This window comes from Oncorhynchus nerka, linkage group LG13, assembly GCF_034236695.1.
Source record: "Oncorhynchus nerka isolate Pitt River linkage group LG13, Oner_Uvic_2.0, whole genome shotgun sequence".
NCBI lineage: Eukaryota > Metazoa > Chordata > Actinopteri > Salmoniformes > Salmonidae > Oncorhynchus > Oncorhynchus nerka.
The window spans coordinates 16982217-17003040 of NC_088408.1; the positions used below are offsets into that span (position 1 = coordinate 16982217).

Consider the following 20824-nt stretch of genomic DNA (forward strand, 5'->3'; position numbering starts at 1 on the left):
CCACAACCAGTCTTTCTGTTGAGACCACTCAGATTGAAATTATTGTTATTTTCTGTCCCTTCCTTTTATGTAGTTTTTTCATGTATAGTGGTTGTATGAATATAGGATATATCATCCCACAACTGTCCCAAAGTCTGTTTTGGAATATTTATTCCTCGCACAGAATGATAAGCTGACCAATATAATGTAAACCTTTCCACTTTGAGCAAAAGTAGATTGACATAGGCTAGGGATTTTACTGTTTGTTAGGCTACTCGTCTTGTTGGATGAGGAAAATTAAATGTGGACAGTTCTTCTAACATCTTCAAAGTGCATGTCAGAATTTCATAAGGACGCATGCTGTTGCATCCCCGATTTTGTCTGTCTTCACTTGTGCTCTGGAGCTTCAAGGCCTGCAAGTATGACCCAAACACTTGACATGCATTAGCTAAAGGCTTCCCATCAAAATATCATCATATATTATGAAGACATTTTATGATATTCGGTAGCCGAAGTCTAAGCCCCTTCGTCTATGATTGGTCAACAGTAGGGATTTAAGAATAGTTTTTTTGTCATTCAAGGAGAGATGACTAATTTTCATGCAAATTTTTTGACTTGAGAAATACTGCACCAACCATCTTAGTTAGATGTCAAATTGTGCAACTAATAGCGCTTCAGAAAAAGAGTCAACACAAGAAATCTGTAAATAATTTGATCTTAGATTTGTTTATTTTACCTTTATTTAACTAGGCAAGTCAGTTAAGAACAAATTCTTATTTTCAATGATGGCCTAGGAACAGTGGATTAACTGCCTTGTTCAGGGGCAGAATGACAGCATGACAACTCAGTGACCTTTTGGTTACTAGTCCAACACTCTAACCACTAGGCTACGCTGCCACCCCAGATTAATTCTGACTATCTTCAGGAAGCTACAGTATTGCCACTTTTTTTCACATTTTTCAAGCGACGGTCTTTAAAGGGAGTATGCGAGGCACAAACGTTCAATTCGCCTAGCCTTGTTCTGCTAGGAGCAAACCAAACCTAGTATGCAGATGCCTTAATAAGAATTGAGATATCTGAAAGAGTCATGTGAATGAGAGGTACTTCAGAGCATGGTGATTTACAGCCGGGAGAAGGGAATTGTAATTATTAGATTCAGCCCAAGGGCACACATGACTTGTTTTAAGGGGCTCTTGTTTTTACAGCCACACAAGGGGGCATGGCCATCAATGCCGCTGGGAAATTCTCGCTCCACACCAAAGTCATCATGTCTTTTCATGGGGAATATGAACCCCTGTGTTGGTTGTATTACCATGGCTTTTTAAAGTTTTGTTCATCCTGTGCTGTTCCCTGTTGGTGTCACTTACGTACACTGAAATGAAAAATGACCTCTGTAGAATTGTCCAAGTATATTTCAGAACAGGAGTGGAAAGATGTTATTTTATTAATTTTTTTAGGATCCGCCTTAGCTACTCCTCCTGGGGTCATTACGAAATTGTGAAAAATAAGAATAACACTCCTCCCTTGAGGTCAAGGACATCACTTTTGGTAATTGATTGCAGGAAAGGGCTACTATATCAGAATACAGTTACTTAACGTGATTTTTGTAGTCATTACTCACACTGATAGAGTCAAACTCATTCCAGGGAGGGGGCATAGTGTTTGCAGGTTTTGTCTTTCGATGATAACCTAGACACCTAGGTGAGGGGATGTTAAGGGAATTTTTATCTATAATGACTAATTATGTATACATTTCAATCAGGATGAATTAAAGGACTATTATGTTACTGTACATGTATGAATTTTCTCTCTTGCTCCCATTTCTAATTGTATATAATGTAGTCAGGAGTTTAGAACAATGCCTTGGTACAAATGAATGAACTATCTCCAGACTGTCTAGAATGCTTATCTACACTGACTGACCTTGGCTCTAGGCGAGGAGGGAAGGCTTGAGAACTATAGGGCCTTTCTACCAGTGTCAAGAAGAGACGGAACATTTAGAAAACGCTGACGTCATTTTCAGTTTATAACCTGTGGTAAAATGTGTATGAACTCAGTACTCTCTTGAATTAAAGGCTGTTACTTGACTTTTAAGACCAGGGCTCTGTCCATTCTTATAAAATAAGGGTCTTACAAACCCTTATGCATTGACAGAGTGTTTAATATGATTGGGAATTAAAACAGAGGAATTAAATTCCTTCAACAGGGGATGAAGTCTGGAGCTCTGTAAGAGTGACCATCGGGTTCTTGGTCAACTCCCCTGACCAAGGCTCTTCTCCCACGATTGCTCAGTTTGGCCAGGCGGCCATCTCTAGGAAGAGTCTTGGTGGTTCCAAACTTCTTCCATTTAAAAATGTTGGAGGCCTCTGTGTTCTTGTGGACCTTCAATGCTGCAGACATTTTTTGATACCCTTCCCCAGATCTGTCCCTCGACACAATCCTGTCTCGGAGCTCTACGGGCAATTCCTTCGAACACATGGCTTTGTTTTTTCTCTGACATGCACTGTTAACTGTGGGACCATATATATAGACAGGTGTATGCCTTTCAAATTCATGTCCAATCATTTTCATTTGCCACAGGTGGTCACCAATCTAGTTGTAGAAACATCTCAAGGATGATTCATGGAAACAGGATGCACCTGAGCTCAATTTTGAGTATCATAACAAGGAGTCTGAATACTGAAGTATATAAAGTTTTTTTAATCATTTAAAATGTGCTAAACATTCTTAACCTGTTTTCGCTTTGTCATTGTATTGTGTAGATTCATGAGATTACTTTTTAAAATACATTTTAGAATAAAGCTGTAATGTAACAAAATCGGGAAACAGTGAGGGGTCTGAATACTTTCCGAATGCACTGTCGACACACAGGCTTTACTTATTAAGGATAGTGGTAGGTCATCAGTAAAAATGTAAAACAGTAAAGAACCAAGACAGCTGCCTTGAGATATACCACACTCTACTTGGTTTACATTAGAAAAGATTCTATGAAAGAAAACCCCCTGTGTTCTGTTAGATAAGTGGCTTTCAATCGTCCTTAATGAAATATCCTCCTCAAGTAAGAAGTACTGTTACTTTAATGAAATGTTACTCAAGTAGAAGTACAAATATTGGTGTAAAAAAAACTACTAAAGTGACAATATAAAGTAGCTCATTTGAAATCAAATCAAACTTCCAAACAGTGCAGTGAAAATGTCAAACCAGTAAACAAATAATAATACAAATGAATCAAATTCACATCAAATCAAATCAAATCAAATCAAATTGTATTTGTCACATACACATGGTTAGCAGATGTTAATGCGAGTGTAGCGAAATGCTTGTGCTTCTAGTTCCGACAATGCAGTGATAAACAACAAGTAATCTAACTAACAATTCCAAAACTACTGTCTTATACACAGTGTAAGGGGATAAGGAATATGTACATAAGGATATATGAATGAGTGATGGTACAGAGCAGCATACAGTAGATGGTATCGAGTACAGTATATACATATGAGATGAGTATGTAGACAAAGTAAACAAAGTGGCATAGTTAAAGTGGCTAGTGACATAAGAATGCAGTCGATGATCTAGAGTACAGTATATACATATGCATATGAGATGAATAGTGTAGGGTAAGTAACATTATATAAGGTAGCATTGTTTAAAGTGGCTAGTGATATATTTACATCATTTCCCATCAATTCCCATTATTAAAGTGGCTGGAGTTGGGTCAGTGTCAATGACAGTGTGTTGGCAGCAGCCACTCAATGTTAGTGATTGCTGTTTAACAGTCTGATGGCCTTGAGATAGAAGCTGTTTTTCAGTCTCTCGGTCCCAGCTTTGATGCACCTGTACTGACCTCGCCTTCTGGATGATAGCGGGGTGAACAGGCAGTGGTTCGGGTGGTTGATGTCCTTGATGATCTTTATGGCCTTCCTGTAACATCGGGTGGTGTAGGTGTCCTGGAGGGCAGGTAGTTTGCCCCGGTGATGCGTTGTGCAGACCTCACTACCCTCTGGAGAGCCTTACGGTTGAGGGCGGAGCAGTTGCCGTACCAGGCGGTGATACAGCCCGCCAGGATGCTCTCGATTGTGCATCTGTAGAAGTTTGTGAGTGCTTTTGGTGACAAGCCAAATTTCTTCAGCCTCCTGAGGTTGAAGAGGCGCTGCTGCGCCTTCTTCACGACGCTGTCAGTGTGAGTGGACCAATTCAGTTTGTCTGTGATGTGTATGCCGAGGAACTTAAAACTTGCTACCCTCTCCACTACTGATCCATCGATGTGGATAGGGGGTGTTCCCTCTGCTGTTTCCTGAAGTCCACAATCATCTCCTTAGTTTTGTTGACGTTGAGTGTGAGGTTATTTTCCTGACACCACACTCCGAGGGCCCTCACCTCCTCCCTGTAGGCCGTCTCATCGTTGTTGGTAATCAAGCCTACCACTGTTGTGTCGTCCGCAAACTTGATGATTGAGTTGGAGGCGTGCATGGCCACGCAGTCGTGGGTGAACAGGGAGTACAGGAGAGGGCTCAGAACGCACCCTTGTGGGGCCCCCGTGTTGAGGATCAGCGGGGAGGAGATGTTGTTGCCTACCCTCACCACCTGTGGGCGGCCCGTCAGGAAGTCCAGTACCCAGTTGCACAGGGCGGGGTCGAGACCCAGGGTCTCGAGCTTGATGACGAGCTTGGAGGGTACTATGGTATTGAATGCCGAGCTGTAGTCGATGAACAGCATTCTCACATAGGTATTCCTCTTGTCCAGGTGGGTTAGGGCAGTGTGCAGTGTGGTTGAGATTGCATCGTCTGTGGACCTATTGGGGCGGTAAGCAAATTGGAGTGGGTCTAGGGTGTCAGGTAGGGTGGAGGTGATATGGTCCTTGACTAGTCTCTCAAAGCACTTCATGATGACGGAAGTGAGTGCTACGGGGCGGTAGTCGTTTAGCTCAGTTACCTTAGCTTTCTTGGGAACAGGAACAATGGTGGCCCTCTTGAAGCATGTGGGAACAGCAGACTGGTATAGGGATTGATTGAATATGTCCGTAAACACACCGGCCAGCTGGTCTGCGCATGCTCTGAGGGCGCGGCTGGGGATGCCGTCTGGGCCTGCAGCCTTGCGAGGGTTAACACGTTTAAATGTCTTACTCACCTCGGCTGCAGTGAAGGAGAGACCGCATGTTTTCGTTGCAGGCCGTGTCAGTGGCACTGTATTGTCCTCAAAGCGGGCAAAAAAGTGATTTAGTCTGCCTGGGAGCAAGACATCCTGGTCCGTGACTGGGCTGGGTTTCTTCTTGTAGTCCGTGATTGACTGTAGACCCTGCCACATGCCTCTTGTGTCTGAGCCATTGAATTGAGATTCCACTTTGTCTCTGTACTGACGCTTAGCTTGTTTAATAGCCTTGCGGAGGGAATAGCTGCATTGTTTACATTCGGACATGTTACCAGACACCTTGCCCTGATTAAAAGCAGTGGTTCGCGCTTTCAGTTTCACGCGAATGCTGCCATCAATCCACGGTTTCTGGTTTGGGAATGTTTTTATCGTTGCTATGGGAACGACATCTTTGACGCACGTTCTAATGAACTCGCACACCGAATCAGCGTATTCGTCAATATTTCCATCTGACGCAATACGAAACATGTCCCAGTCCACGTGATGGAAGCAGTCTTGGAGTGTGGAGTCAGCTTGGTCTGACCAGCGTTGGACAGACATCAGCGTGGGAGCCTCTTGTTTTAGTTTCTGCCTGTAGGCAGGGATCAGCAAAATGGAGTCGTGGTCAGCTTTTCCGAAAGGGGGGCGGGGCAGGGCCTTATATGCGTCGCGGAAGTTAGAGTAACAATGATCCAAGGTTTTACCACCCCTGGTTGCGCAATCGATATGCTGGTAAAATTTAGGGAGTCTTGTTTTCAGATTAGCTTTGTTAAAATCCCCAGCTACAATGAATGCAGCCTCCGGATAAATGGTTTCCAGTTTGCAAAGAGTTAAATAAAGTTCGTTCAGAGCCATCGATGTGTCTGCTTGGGGGGGATATATACGGCTGTGATTATAATCGAGGAGAATTCTCTTGGAAGATAATGCGGTCTACATTTGATTGTGAGGAATTCTAAATCAGGTGAACAGAAGGATTTGAGTTCCTGTATGTTTCCTTCATCACACCATGTCTCGTTAGTCATGAGGCATACGCCCCCGCCACTCTTCTTACCAGAAAGATGTTTGTTTCTGTCGGCGCGATGCGTGGAGAAACCCGTTGGCTGCACCGCCTCGGATAGCGTCTTCCCAGTAAGCCATGTTTCTGTGAAGCAGAGAACGTTGCAGTCTCTGATGTCCCTCTGGAATGCTATTCTTGCTCGGATTTCGTCAACCTTGTTGTCAAGAGACTGGACATTGGCAAGAAGAATGCTGGGGAGTGGTGCGCGATGTGCCCTTTTTCGGAGTCTGACCAGAACACCGCCTCGTTTCCCTCTTTTTCGGAGTCGTTTCCTTGGGTCGCTGCATGCGATCCATTCCGTTGTCCTGTTTGTAAGGCAGAACACCGGATCCGCGTCGCGGAAAACATATTCTTGGTCGTACTGATGGTGAGTTGGCGCTGATCTTATATTCAGTAGTTCTTCTCGACTGTATGTAATGAAACCTAAGATGACCTGGGGTACTAATGTAAGAAATAACACGTATGCTCAGGGTAAAAGGAATTGAGGTAAAATAAAAACGTTGACCTTGATAATTAGATCATTCCGCTAAGGTTAGCTGAATGTTGTTACACATTATATTTTCCCTGCATTAAATTGAAAATAGAGAATCATGAACAGTAGGAACTAAGGGCATTTGTTTTATGAGTTGTATAAAGGCACATCTGTTACCTGGGCCCCCATTGCAAAAGAGGTTTCTAACCTCAATACTCTGAAAGTATAAGCCTCTAGTTGTCAGACAGGTTATTTTGCATTTCTAATGAAAGGCATGATGGCATAGGTGTGCCTCGTCACTAGTCTAGTTGAGACTAACAAGAGCCCTCTATGGTAAGGGATGGTTTATTTTCTTTCTCAAACCTGATTTCACTGTTAAGAGTTTTAAACATGTTTGATTTAAAGACGTTCTATTAACAAAACATGCTCTGTTCAAAAGTGTATTATTGTTTAGGAGAATGCAGCCATACACCTTTTATACAGTCTATGTCCTCGGGATAATGTTAACTTACTTGAGGACACTTTACATGCTATTTAAAAAATGTTTTTTAATTAACCTTTATTTAACTAGGCAAGTCAGTTAAGAACACATTCTTCAATACAATGACGGCCTACAAGCACTGTTAATAATAGCCTTTAAGATTTCCTATTGTTAATGATTGTCATTATTCTGTGTTTGTGCAGTAAAAACTGATAGAAACCTTTCAGAAAAACTGCATGACTCATCATACACTGATTACGGGTGAATTTGATTCAGATGGAACAGATTATAAAGGCATTTTAACATCATAGATTTAGCCTGTGGTAACTTGTTGAAAAGACAACGGCTGGAATGTGGTTTTAACCAATCACCATTCAGGTTTAGAAACACCCGTATAATCAGAGCATAAAGCAACGCATGTGAAATCTTTTCAAGCTGTTCCTTTTTTATATACTTAATGTCTAAAGTTGTGTTTCTTTCTTACAGGACAAACATGTCATCAAAAACTTCCAACCGAAGACATCATCTAACTCTGATAGCTGCTCTTGGGGTTTTGTGTTCAGTGGTACTATTTTTTGTTTACTTTAAACCCTCATCTACTGCATGTTCATCTCGGTTGGAAGATTTGCCATTTTTGGCAAAGGGAGATGTTTCCTCACCTACCAAAAAGCCTGTGGAAAAGCCACTTGTGTTGCTCTGGTTCTGGCCACTGGGTGTGAGATGGAATTTTTCGTTCTGCCAAACCCATTTCAACATCGATAGCTGTGTTCTGACAGATGACAGATCCCTTTATGACAAAGCAGACGGAGTGGTTATTTTTCACCAAGACATCAGCTGGGACCTGAAGAACCTGCCTCAGTCTCCTCGTCCACATTTTCAGAAATGGATCTGGTTTCAATTGGAATCACCAACAAATACTGCCAGAAAACCAGGTGTGGAAAACCTCTTTAACCTCACTTTGGGCTATAGACGAGATGCTGACATCACAGTGCGAAATGAATTGACAACCGTGAAGAATGAAAAGGACAGTGAGTTTGTGCTGCCCAAGAAGGATAAATTGGTTTGTTGGATTGTGAGCAACAACAATCCTGCAACTGGGACAGGAACCAGAGCAAAGTACTATCAAGAGCTGGTCAAACACATCAAGATACATCTTTTTGGTGCTGCTTTTACAGGGAGTCGTTTGAAGTATGAGGACTATTACTCAACCCTTGCTAGCTGTAAATTCTACCTTTCATTTGAGAATTCAATCCACAGAGACTACATCACAGAAAAGGTTAACGGACCACTTGTAGCAGGAACCGTACCAGTAGTCTTGGGCCCACCCAGAGAGAACTATGAACAGTTTTTCCCAGCTGATTCTTTCATTCATGTAAATGACTTTACTAATGCAAAGGCACTGGCTGACTTCCTTCTTCAATTGGACAAGAATGATGAGATGTATGTAAGTTACTTCACTTGGAGGAGGTACCTTAAGGCCAAGCCCCACCTCCAGAGAATAGAGCAAGAGTTTTCTCAACCTGTTTGTTTAGCCTGTGAATACATGGCAAGAGACAAAGGATATTATAATGTTTTCCACGACGTTTATGAATGGTACTTTGTTTGAGTGTTTAGCCAACATTTTGTAAGCACAGAAAATATCTATTTGGCTTAGCTACGTAATTTTGCTTTCTTTTTTTGTATCAATTCAAAGTGTGGTCATTCAAGGTTTTGGGGTCGATTTTATTTTTTTGTTTTGTATAATAGCCTCAGTTATGAGGCTTACATCTAATTGATGGTTGAATGAGTGAGGATGATACTGTTTGTGAAATTGTGTAATGTGATTTTGGACTGTTTAATGAAAACTCCAATTCCCATTGGAGTTTAACTAAGTCAGAGGACCGCCCATGAGCAAAGGTCGGGCATCCTGGGACAGGCCCTTTTCTTCTCTTCCGAATAAAACCCCCACCCGGGTTTTCTATCACCAGACCATGTTTCTCTCAATTACGAGGGGACAAAGGTTGCAGACCAGCTTACCTTGATAACGAGAGGGCCAAGGTTTGAGACCAGACTGCTGAATCTTTTCACCATCCCACGTGGTTAAACTCTTAGACTATCGATACCGACAGAATAAGAACAAGTCTTTGATATTAATTACTAACCTGCAGCTATGAATTCGGTATCATTGAATGCGAAGACCGACAACCACCAAAACATCTATTCTATAACGACATGAATGAATGTCACTGAACCTACCATTCTAACCACGACAGAGAGGGCGGATAGACTCTCCAACAGAAACAAACTTTTCAACAGAGATCCCGACAACACACTGAGCGTAAATATATATATTGATTGCAATTATTCCAGAATGAGTGAGCGTTCATGTACAAAGGATTAGCATTTCAATTATTATAATTATCAACTTTGTAGTGTCTCATCTCAGTTGACCCCCACTTCCCTTTTTGTCCACCAAGCTGCGATACCGGTTTATCCCACTAGGGAAACTCCGTTATCATTTCCTTGTAATTATCTACTGTTTGTTTATGCATTTCTGTTAATTACTTAGTTAGTAAATAAATGATTTAAGACAATTGATGTATGGATGACTCATAGTGAAGACTGGGTTCGTGCAGATAATTTACAACGTTTGGAAAAGACTAATGTGAGGTAAAGAAGAATTCATTAATTAGAAGACTATTGATCAGATACTGTATGAAAATATCTGAAAGTTATATTAGGAAAATTATAACTTTATAATCTGAATATTTTCCTTGGTGCCCCGACTTCCTAGTTAATTACAGGATTGATCAGTTTAATCGCGTAATAATAATTTGTTATTTGATAACGATTCATCTTCAGTTTAATGATGCCAAAGACACGACACAGCTTATGCAAAAGGTTAGTACAGTTTATTCACGAGAACGTTCTGAAGTTCATTATACAAAGACATCCATTTTATACCTTGCTTCTTACTTACGCCCATACTTCCACACAAACAGTAGATATCCTACTCACATACATACACACGAACAAGTTATATTACAGGTCGAAGAAACATTTTAAACTATGTACAGAATCAATCGTTAGGATGATTTTAACATATACCTTCAATAAAGTTCCAATTGGACTATTCCTTCTTGTCTTCATGAGCCATGGAACGCAAGTGACTACCATGAGGAATAAGCATGATCAGAAAATGGCTGACTGCCAGAAACCTGACTGATTCTGCTATCATTCACTCTCACAACACCATAGAAGTCTCATTATAATTTCTATTGATGGTTGACATCTAGTGGAACCCCTAGGCAGTGCAACATCATATCTCAAGGGGATTTCATTGGGGACTTTGCTTGCCATGTGAGTTCTGTTATACTCACAGACATCACCCAAACAGTTTTAGAAACTTCCGAGTGTTTTCTAAAAAGTGTATCTTTCATTTGGTGAATTGCACTTGTTAATGTATGAAAGATAAATTTTTCCCCCCCAAAAAATGGAATTTCACACGCTGCCTTTTCAGCGGAATGTTGTCGAGGGGTGCCGCTAGGGGAACCCTTAGCCGTAAGAAGTTAAAGATTTGACAGATAGGAGTGGCTGAAGAGTCAGCTACCATCCTCAGTAGCTTTCCATCTATGTTGTCAATGCCAGGAGGTTTTAGTTGGCATTATGGTTCATTGTTTAGCTAGCTAGCCACATGTCTTAACAAAAGACTCCACTATTCAAGTAACCATTTCAATAGAATGTCACTGCGACAACTGTTGATAAACGTAGCTGGTAAATTCACTCTGGCTATCTGCTCCGATGCCAGAGTGCAGAATAACTGACAAAATTACAAACGCTCTACACCCGTTGAATATGGCCAGTGTCAGTAAACATTGGCAAAAATGCGTAAATTGTTGCCAGCAGCACTGTTGCAGTCACCAATGCTCCGGACAACATAAAAACCGCCTAACCAACTCTGCTAGGGCGGGTAAAAATAGTCACTGAGCTGTTCTTTCATTTGTGTCTGGAACAAGCTTGCCAACGTTAGCCATTTAGCTTGAGTGCTTGACAGCTGCTGTTTGGACAGAATGAGTTGGGTTGGGTAAAAGCTGAAGAGGGTGTGAACTATGCTGAATGGGTGTAGACAAAGAAGAGCTCTCCAAACCAAATCCTTCAAAGGCCATTTTCACAAGTGAGGATACAAGTTTATCAACTTTCAAAGCAGTTTTACTTTCCCATTGTTCCTTAACTGTAGTGTATGATATACCATTTTCTAGCTGTCTACTTTTCTCCAATGTAAAAAACACTATTTCAAAGTTTACTACACAAGACAGAATCGAGCCTGTCGTTCACATATGGTTAAAAGTTGGTTAGCTATCGTTAGATAGTTAGCTTCCTTGCTAGCTGATGTTCACTTAGCTTGCCTCATCAATAGCCTGCTTTAATAACAGAAGACCAAATAACTACCTACTTCAATTTCAATATTGAAATCGTTGACCCTTGGCCTACAATGGCCACACCCTGTGAAAATCCCCATCAAAATCTGTCTGTTTGAGCTAGTCTTTGTCTGCAATGGCTGTGTCTCAATCAGCCGCATCCAAAGTGAACACCCTTCTGCATCTGTGGTGGAAGGTGGCAGAGCTAGAGCTCTGTTTTTCAGACCAAGAGACATCCCGAAATGTGGTCTTATGAAAACGTCTGTAGCGAACGAACGGTTTGGCCTACAAACTCTTAACACTCAGCTGAGACTATCATGAATACGATGGTGTTCTCTGTTTTGCTCCAGGGCGCCCACAAGCCTCACAAGACTCGTCTGAAGTCGGTACAGCCTCTTCTTCCAACTTCTGTCTGTAGTGGTCAAACGGTTTGGGTTACACACTAATATGACCCCTGTGTGGAAAGCTGAGACTCACAAACAACATGGACTTCAGAACAAACGTTGTTTAGATTTTTCTTGGGACTATCTGTTGTTCCATGTTGTGAATCTGTTTGTTTTTTGTTGGCTAATAGCAGTAATGCCAAATCAAATAGATAAATAATAATATGACCATCTTAAAACAATTCCATATGTTAGCTTAGAACTCCCCCCCTCTCTCCCGGCTTAGACAGGGCTTTGACTCTAGAGGGTTAATTAGCTAGCTAGTTGGTTAGCTAGTTTCTCTACTGAAAATCTATCGAACGTACCTCTTTATTATTGTCAGACATTGTTCAGCTTTCACTGTCCCCTTTCATCTCTGTTAAAAAAAACTGGTTATAGAGCAGTCAAGCCCTGATTGGTCAATTGTGTTTCAGTAGATAGCTACAGGCTGTTTATTGGCTAGAATTTGCTGTTATAGAATTATAGTAAGCGGTTGCGAGAGCAAAATGGATTTTGGAGAACAAACTGGAAAATTTGTGTGAGGGAGAAAAGACATCCATGTAGTAATTTACCGCAATGCAATTCTACTCCCTGAAAGTCACACTCACAAGCTCTCAAGTTTAAAAACCTGTTATGGCTGCGATCCCCGTACAGGGACCAACATCAGGGGAAATTTCAGAGTGACAACTAAAAATACAACGTCGTAACATTAAACATTCTTGAAAATGCAAGTGTCTTACACCCTTCAAAAGATTAGAATCTTGGTAATCAAACTACGTTTTCCAATTTAAAATAGCTATTACAGAGAACAAAATACCATGCTTTTGTTTGAGAAGAGCAATCAACAACAAACATTTTCCGCCATGACAGTTTTTACACATTCACATCTGAAGGTAAAATTATGACTAACATTCTGATATCTTGCTCTTATTTCTCTTCCTGCGGGTCCCAGTGATCAAATGAAGTGCTGTTTTCTTTGATAAAATCCATTTTTATAGCTTAAATCGAAACATTTTGTAACCTGTTTGTGCCGTGAATTCTATCTCTATCCATTTTTTACGGAGCATTCGACGTAATTACACACGGTAAAACATAGATTATCTGGTCATGGTTGGTTTCAGTGCATTCCTCTGGATGTTTGCAACACAGCCAAACGTCGTTGTTTTTTTTGCGGGGAGTATTGACCGAAGTGAACTGATTTGAAGACAACGAGCAATGACTACCTGGCACACCAATCATTTTACCGCACCAATCATTTTACCCATCGTTAATGGACTGTATTTCTGCCCAATGACCACTGATCTTCTTGAAATCTAGCTGGGTAGATAGCCAATGAGCTGAGGTAAACGCCAGTATGTAATGGTTTTGGGTTGGAGCACCATTCCTTGTTTGATATCGCATGCGTAACGAACTCCATTCTCGCCTTGACGATCAGAGGAGTTGCTGTGAGGCTTGTTATGCTCAGCTGTATTTCGGAAAGTTGTATTTTCAACGATTTCATTGAAGATATCATGGCGAATAAATCAGGAAAAGCGAAGTCAAAATCTAAAGTGAAAGTGAGAGATTTTTTGTTTGAGGAATCTTTGAGTGTTATGATTCAAACAGGAACTGAGTTTCTGCAAGGACAGGACGGGTAAGTGCTAATGCCGTTTTATGAAATATATATATATATGACAAATGGAAAATATATATATCTGACATGGAAAATATATATATCTGACATATACGCCAAAACTAACCAACACACACACACAAACCACACATTTCATTGCAAATTAAAAATTTAATTAAAATGATATATATATATAATTTTAATTATATATATAATTTTAATTATATATATATATATTTTTTTTTTAAATAATATATAATTTTCATTTTATTTTTAATTTGCAATGAAATGTGTGGTTTTTGTGTGTGTTGGTTAGTTTGGGCGTATATGTCAGATATATATATATATTTTCCATGTCAGATATATATATTTTTATTCAAATGGAATGGAGTAGAACAGCAAACACACACATGGCCACTGCGCCTGCTACTCCTCTTCATTTCCATATGAAATAGCCATTGGGTGCTGGTGGCGAGTGCAGGCCCACAACAATGGCCGGAGTTGAATGGAACAGCACTTCACCTTAGTGACTGTTCCCTCTGCTCTATACAATACATATCTGTTTATTTTATGTGATGATAAAAGGCTCATACAATACAAATATTTTTTCAATATTTTATTTCACAGTGATAGTGACTCCGACTGGGAGGCCCTGGTGCCAAGTTGCCCGCTCTACCTCTGCCCCCAGTGGTGTTCATATGCCGCAGTTCATTACTGCAGGCATGACTGTGCCTCAGGGCCAAAAGGGCACAGCATGGAGGCACAACTTGTTCAGTTTGCCTCTGCTTTACATCAGAAAGAGACTGCTATGGGACATGGCACAGGCAGCAAAATATTGTGACAAGGACTTCCAAAGGGTGTACTGTTTTTTAAAATATTTATTTTCTAATATTTTTTTAAACATTTTTTTTTGTGTGTGTGTGTGTGTGTTAGAATTGCTTTTTGACATGTTGTATATAGTTATTTGCACTGCTGTATATAGTTATAGGTCATTTCACCAATTCGGCCACTTGGGTACATTTGGGCAACTTGTGTGGGACACCTGGGTGACTTCATGCTAAATGTCATGTAGCTCACCCATTCCTGAAGTTATCAGTCTGAAACTGTGCACACCTACAGTTGCCCTCTTGTGTTATCCATCGAAATTATCTCCAGCATCCTATCTGACTGTGTGGCTATTCTAGTACATGTGACAGATGATACTACAACAATAAAAAACAGAAAACGTATGCTCTTTCTTTCTCTTTTCTTCCACCAGATCTACTGTGTTATATTCTCCTACATTCAATTAACATTTCCACAAACTTCAGAATGTTTCCATTCAAATGATGACAAGAATATGCATATCCTTGCCTCAGAGGCTGAGCTACAGGCAGTTAGATTAGGGTATGTCTTCAGGCAGAAATTGAGAACAAAGGGATGCAGCCATAATAGTTTAATTTCCGTGCACCACATTGGCCTGCACTCATGGAACCATTCCTCTGCTCTACATTTATTTTCTCTCAACTCAAGTGTTTGCTCACACAATGATGTTTCATCTTGCTCGCGCACTTTTGACTCAAACCCCTGGTAATGTTTGATGAGCTGGCACTCTCATCGTTGCCACGAAATGCCAACTCCTGTTTACCTAGGTAGTATGATGTAGCATTAATTAACCAGATTTTGAAAGACCTAGCTAAATCACATTTTTATTGGTCACATACACATGGATAGCAGATGTTATTGTGAGTGTAGCAAAATGCTTCTAGTTCCGACCGTGCAGTAATATCTAACAAGTAATCTAACAATTTCACAACAACTACCTTATACACACAAGTGTAAAGGAATGATTAAGAATATGTACATACAAATATATGGATGAGCGATGGCCGAACGACATAGGCAGGATGCAGTAGATGGTATAGAGTACAGTAATGTAGGGTATGTAAACATTATATAAAGTGGCATTGTTTAAGTGACAAGTGATACCTTTATTACATCCAATTATTAAAGTGGCTAGAGATGACTCTATGACGTATGTTGGCAGCAACCACTCAATGTTAGTGATGGCTGTTTAACAGTCTGATGGCCTTGAGATAGAAGCTGTTTTTCAGTCTCTCGGTCCCTGCTTTGATGCACCAGTGCTGACCTCGCCTTCTGGATGATAGCAGGGTGAACAGGCAGTGGCTCGGGTGGTTGTTATCTTTGATGATGTTTTTGGCCTTCCTGTGAAATCGGGTGGTGTAGGTGTCCTGGAGGGCAAGTAGTTTGCCCCCGGTGATGCGTTGTGCAGACCTCACTACCCTCTGGAGAGCCTTACGGTTGTGGGCGGAGCAGTTGCCGTACCAGCCCGACAGGATGCTCTCGATATGTACATCTGTAAAAGTTTGAGTGTTTTTGGTGACAAGCAAAATTTCTTCAGCCTCCTGAAGTTGAAGAGGCTATTGAGCCTTTTTCACCACGCTGTCTGTGTGGGTGGACCATTTCAGTTTGTCCGTGATGTGTACTCCGAGGAACTTAAAACTTTCTACCCTCTCCACTACTGTGCCATCGATGTGGATAGGGGGGTGCTGCCTATCCACATGGAAGTCCAAAATCATTTCCTGAAGTCCATGATCATCTCCTTTGTTTTGTTGACGTTGAGTGTGAGGTTATTTTCATGACACCACACTCCGAGGGCACTCACCTCCTCCCTGTAGGGCGTCTCGTTGTTGTTGATAATCAAGCCTACCATTGTAGTGTCATCTGCAAACTTGATGATTGAGTTGGAGGCGTGCATGTCCACGCAGTCATGGGTGAACAGGGAGTACAGGAGAGGGCTGAGAACGCACCCTTGTGGGGCCTCAGTGTTGAGGATTAGCGGGGTGAAGATGTTGTTTCCTACCCTCACCACCTGGGGGCGGCCCGTCAGAAAGTCCAGGACCCAGTTGCACAGGGCGGGGTGAGGCCAGGGTCTCAAGCTTGATGACGAGTTTGGAGGGTACTATGGTGTTAAATGCTGAGCTGTAGTCGATGAACCGCATTCTCACATAGGTATTCCTCTTGTCCAGATGGGTTAGGGCAGTGTGCAGTGTGGTTGCGATTGCGTCGTCTGTGGACCTATTGGGGCGGTAAGCAAATTGGAGTGGGTCTAGGGTGTCAGGTAGGGTGGAGGTGATATGGTCCTTGACTAGTCTCTCAAAGCACTTCATGATGACGGAAGTGAGTGCTACGGGGCGGTAGTCGTTTAGCTCAGTTACCTTAGCTTTCTTGGGAACAGGAACAATGGTGGCCCTCTTGAAGCATGTGGGAAGAGCAGACTGGGATAGGGATTGATTGAAAATGTCTTTAAACACACCAGCCAGCTGGTCGTTAACTTTGCATTGTGCATATTCATGTTCAATATCCATTGTTCAATCAATGTCAGATCTATCAGTGAGCTGCCTAATGTCTTAAGAGCTATCTGGCTTTGGATGTGAGACATAGATTTCTCATGCTTGTTGAGTGCTATAGGCAAGTTGTTCAAGTCGCAGTAATCAGCTCATGCTATCGCTGGTGGAGAACAGCAGTCTGGGGAAGCAGTAGAGTTGGCTACTAGCAGCACAGCCACAACCAGTCTTTCTGTTGAGACCACTCAGATTGAAATTATTGTTATTTTCTGTCCCTTCCTTTTTATGTAGTTTTTTCATGTATAGTGGTTGTATGAATATAGGATATATCATCCCACAACTGTCCCAAAGTCTGTTTTGGAATATTTATTCCTCGCACAGAATGATAAGCTGACCAATATAATGTAAACCTTTCCACTTTGAGCAAAAGTAGATTGACATAGGCTAGGGATTTTACTGTTTGTTAGGCTACTCGTCTTGTTGGATGAGGAAAATTAAATGTGGACAGTTCTTCTAACATCTTCAAAGTGCATGTCAGAATTTCATAAGGACGCATGCTGTTGCATCCCCGATTTTGTCTGTCTTCACTTGTGCTCTGGAGCTTCAAGGCCTGCAAGTATGACCCAAACACTTGACATGCATTAGCAAATTTTTTGACTTGAGAAATACTGCACCAACCATCTTAGTTAGATGTCAAATTGTGCAACTAATAGCGCTTCAGAAAAAGAGTCAACACAAGAAATCTGTAAATAATTTGATCTTAGATTTGTTTATTTTACCTTTATTTAACTAGGCAAGTCAGTTAAGAACAAATTCTTATTTTCAATGATGGCCTAGGAACAGTGGATTAACTGCCTTGTTCAGGGGCAGAATGACAGCATGACAACTCAGTGACCTTTTGGTTACTAGTCCAACACTCTAACCACTAGGCTACGCTGCCACCCCAGATTAATTCTGACTATCTTCAGGAAGCTACAGTATTGCCACTTTTTTTCACATTTTTCAAGCGACGGTCTTTAAAGGGAGTATGCGAGGCACAAACGTTCAATTCGCCTAGCCTTGTTCTGCTAGGAGCAAACCAAACCTAGTATGCAGATGCCTTAATAAGAATTGAGATATCTGAAAGAGTCATGTGAATGAGAGGTACTTCAGAGCATGGTGATTTACAGCCGGGAGAAGGGAATTGTAATTATTAGATTCAGCCCAAGGGCACACATGACTTGTTTTAAGGGGCTCTTGTTTTTACAGCCACACAAGGGGGCATGGCCATCAATGCCGCTGGGAAATTCTCGCTCCACACCAAAGTCATCATGTCTTTTCATGGGGAATATGAACCCCTGTGTTGGTTGTATTACCATGGCTTTTTAAAGTTTTGTTCATCCTGTGCTGTTCCCTGTTGGTGTCACTTACGTACACGGAAATGAAAAATGACCTCTGTAGAATTGTCCAAGTATATTTCAGAACAGGAGTGGAAAGATTTTATTTTATTAAATTTTTTAGGATCCGCCTTAGCTACTCCTCCTGGGGTCATTACGAAATTGTGAAAAATAAGAATAACACTCCTCCCTTGAGGTCAAGGACATCGCTTTTGGTAATTGATTGCAGGAAAGGGCTACTATATCAGAATACAGTTACTTAACGTGATTTTTGTAGTCATTACTCACACTGATAGAGTCAAACTCATTCCAGGGAGGGGGCATAGTGTTTGCAGGTTTTGTCTTTCGATGATAACCTAGACACCTAGGTGAGGGGATGTTAAGGGAATTTTTTATCTATAATGACTAATTATGTATACATTTCAATCAGGATGAATTAAAAGACTATTATGTTACTGTACATGTATGAATTTTCTCTCTTGCTCCCATTTCTAATTGTATATAATGTAGTCAGGAGTTTAGAACAATGCCTTGGTACAAATGAATGAGTACTCAGTGGTACTATTTTTTGTTTACTTTAAACCCTCATCTACTGCATGTTCATCTCGGTTGGAGGATTTGCCATTTTTGGCAAAGGGAGATGTTTCCTCACCTACCAAAAAGCCTGTGGAAAAGCCACTTGTGTTGCTCTGGTTCTGGCCACTGGGTGTGAGATGGAATTTTTCGTTCTGCCAAACCCATTTCAACATCGATAGCTGTGTTCTGACAGATGACAGATCCCTTTATGACAAAGCAGACGGAGTGGTTATTTTTCACCAAGACATCAGCTGGGACCTGAAGAACCTGCCTCAGTCTCCTCGTCCACATTTTCAGAAATGGATCTGGTTTCAATTGGAATCACCAACAAATACTGCCAGAAAACCAGGTGTGGAAAACCTCTTTAACCTCACTTTGGGCTATAGACGAGATGCTGACATCACAGTGCGAAATGAATTGACAACCGTGAAGAATGAAAAGGACAGTGAGTTTGTGCTGCCCAAGAAGGATAAATTGGTTTGTTGGATTGTGAGCAACAACAATCCTGCAACTGGGACAGGAACCAGAGCAAAGTACTATCAAGAGCTGGTCAAACACATCAAGATACATCTTTTTGGTGCTGCTTTTACAGGGAGTCGTTTGAAGTATGAGGACTATTACTCAACCCTTGCTAGCTGTAAATTCTACCTTTCATTTGAGAATTCAATCCACAGAGACTACATCACAGAAAAGGTTAACGGACCACTTGTAGCAGGAACCGTACCAGTAGTCTTGGGCCCACCCAGAGAGAACTATGAACAGTTTTTCCCAGCTGATTCTTTCATTCATGTAAATGACTTTACTAATGCAAAGGCACTGGCTGACTTCCTTCTTCAATTGGACAAGAATGATGAGATGTATGTAAGTTACTTCACTTGGAGGAGGTACCTTAATGCCAAGCCCCACCTCCAGAGAATAGAGCAAGAGTTTTCTCAACCTGTTTGTTTAGCCTGTGAATACATGGCAAGAGACAAAGGATATTATAATGTTTTCCACAACGTTTATGAATGGTACTTTGTTTGAGGGTTCAGCCAACATTTTGTAAGCACAGAAAATATCTATTTGGCTTAGCTACATAATTCTGCTTTCTTTTTTTGTATCAATTCAAAGGATGGTCATTCAAGGTTTTGGGGTCTATTCATTTTTTTGTTTTGTATTTTTTGTAAAAACATTTATTAAGCACTTTGGAATTAGCTAACACTGTAAACTGTCAGGGCAAAATGACATACTTACCTGATTTTGTTTGATATTAATAGCAAACGTTATACTGTCATGTTATGTCTTGTCCCTGTGCTTTCTCTTCTCTTCGTTTCCCCCTGCTGGTCGTTTTAGGTTACTCTCTCTCTCTATCGTTCCGTTCCTGCTCCCAGCTGTTCCTCATTCTCCTAACGACCTCGTTTACTCTCTCACACCTGTCCCCTCTTTTGCCCTCTGATTAAGTCTCTATTTCTCTCTCTGTTTCTGCTTCTGTCCTTGTCGGATTCTTGTTTGCTTTGCCCTTGTCCCGTCCTGTCGTAATCTGCCTCTTTATTAGATGCTGCGTGTGAGCAGGTGTCTCTGTCCTCTACGGCCCGCGCCTACCCTGAGGGACCTGCAGTCTGTTGCCGCTAGCCCTGCAATTCTCCTCTACTACTAGAAGGAGGACTCTCCTGCAAAGATAGAGGATTTATGTTTTCCCTGTTTGGACATCTCCTGTAACGATTGAGGATTTATGTTTTCCCTGTTTGGACATTAAAAGACTGTTTCTGTTGAATCGCTGTTGGGTCCTCACTCACCTGCATAACATATACATTTAACTGCTAATGCTGAGTTTTTATGGTGTCCACTCTAGCTTCCTGCAGTTTGTCTGGGCGTCTAGTTAAGGAAATGGGTTTCGCTAGGGATTGCTTGAGCTGACAATGACTTGGTGATAAACATCTAAAAGCTAGCATTCTATAGACAAGATGTGGTGTATGTGACCCGAGATAGAGAGAGCCTA

General features: G+C 41.3%; 2 protein-coding genes across 4 annotated transcripts in view; both read left to right on the plus strand.

Annotated features, from left to right (window-relative positions):
- LOC115119930 (4-galactosyl-N-acetylglucosaminide 3-alpha-L-fucosyltransferase 9-like) overlaps positions 1-9689 on the plus strand; it is a 29158-nt gene extending 19469 nt beyond the window's left edge. For 2 of the 3 annotated variants that reach the window (XM_065026215.1, XM_065026217.1), the window contains exon 2: positions 7603-9689. In XM_065026215.1, the coding sequence (XP_064882287.1) occupies positions 7610-8722 (1113 nt within the window). In that variant the 5' untranslated portion in view covers positions 7603-7609 and the 3' untranslated portion in view covers positions 8723-9689. Of the gene's footprint in view, positions 1-6899; positions 6969-7602 lie in introns of those variants that run through there. The other variant, XM_065026216.1, reaches the window with a different exon arrangement.
- A 9121-nt stretch (positions 9690-18810) lies between these two features.
- Positions 18811-19990, plus strand: LOC115140449 (4-galactosyl-N-acetylglucosaminide 3-alpha-L-fucosyltransferase 9-like). The gene has a single exon (XM_029678780.2). It carries the CDS (start codon positions 18811-18813, stop codon positions 19867-19869), a length of 1059 nt encoding a protein of 352 aa, XP_029534640.2. The 3' UTR covers positions 19870-19990.
- The last annotated feature ends 834 nt before the right edge of the window (positions 19991-20824 follow it).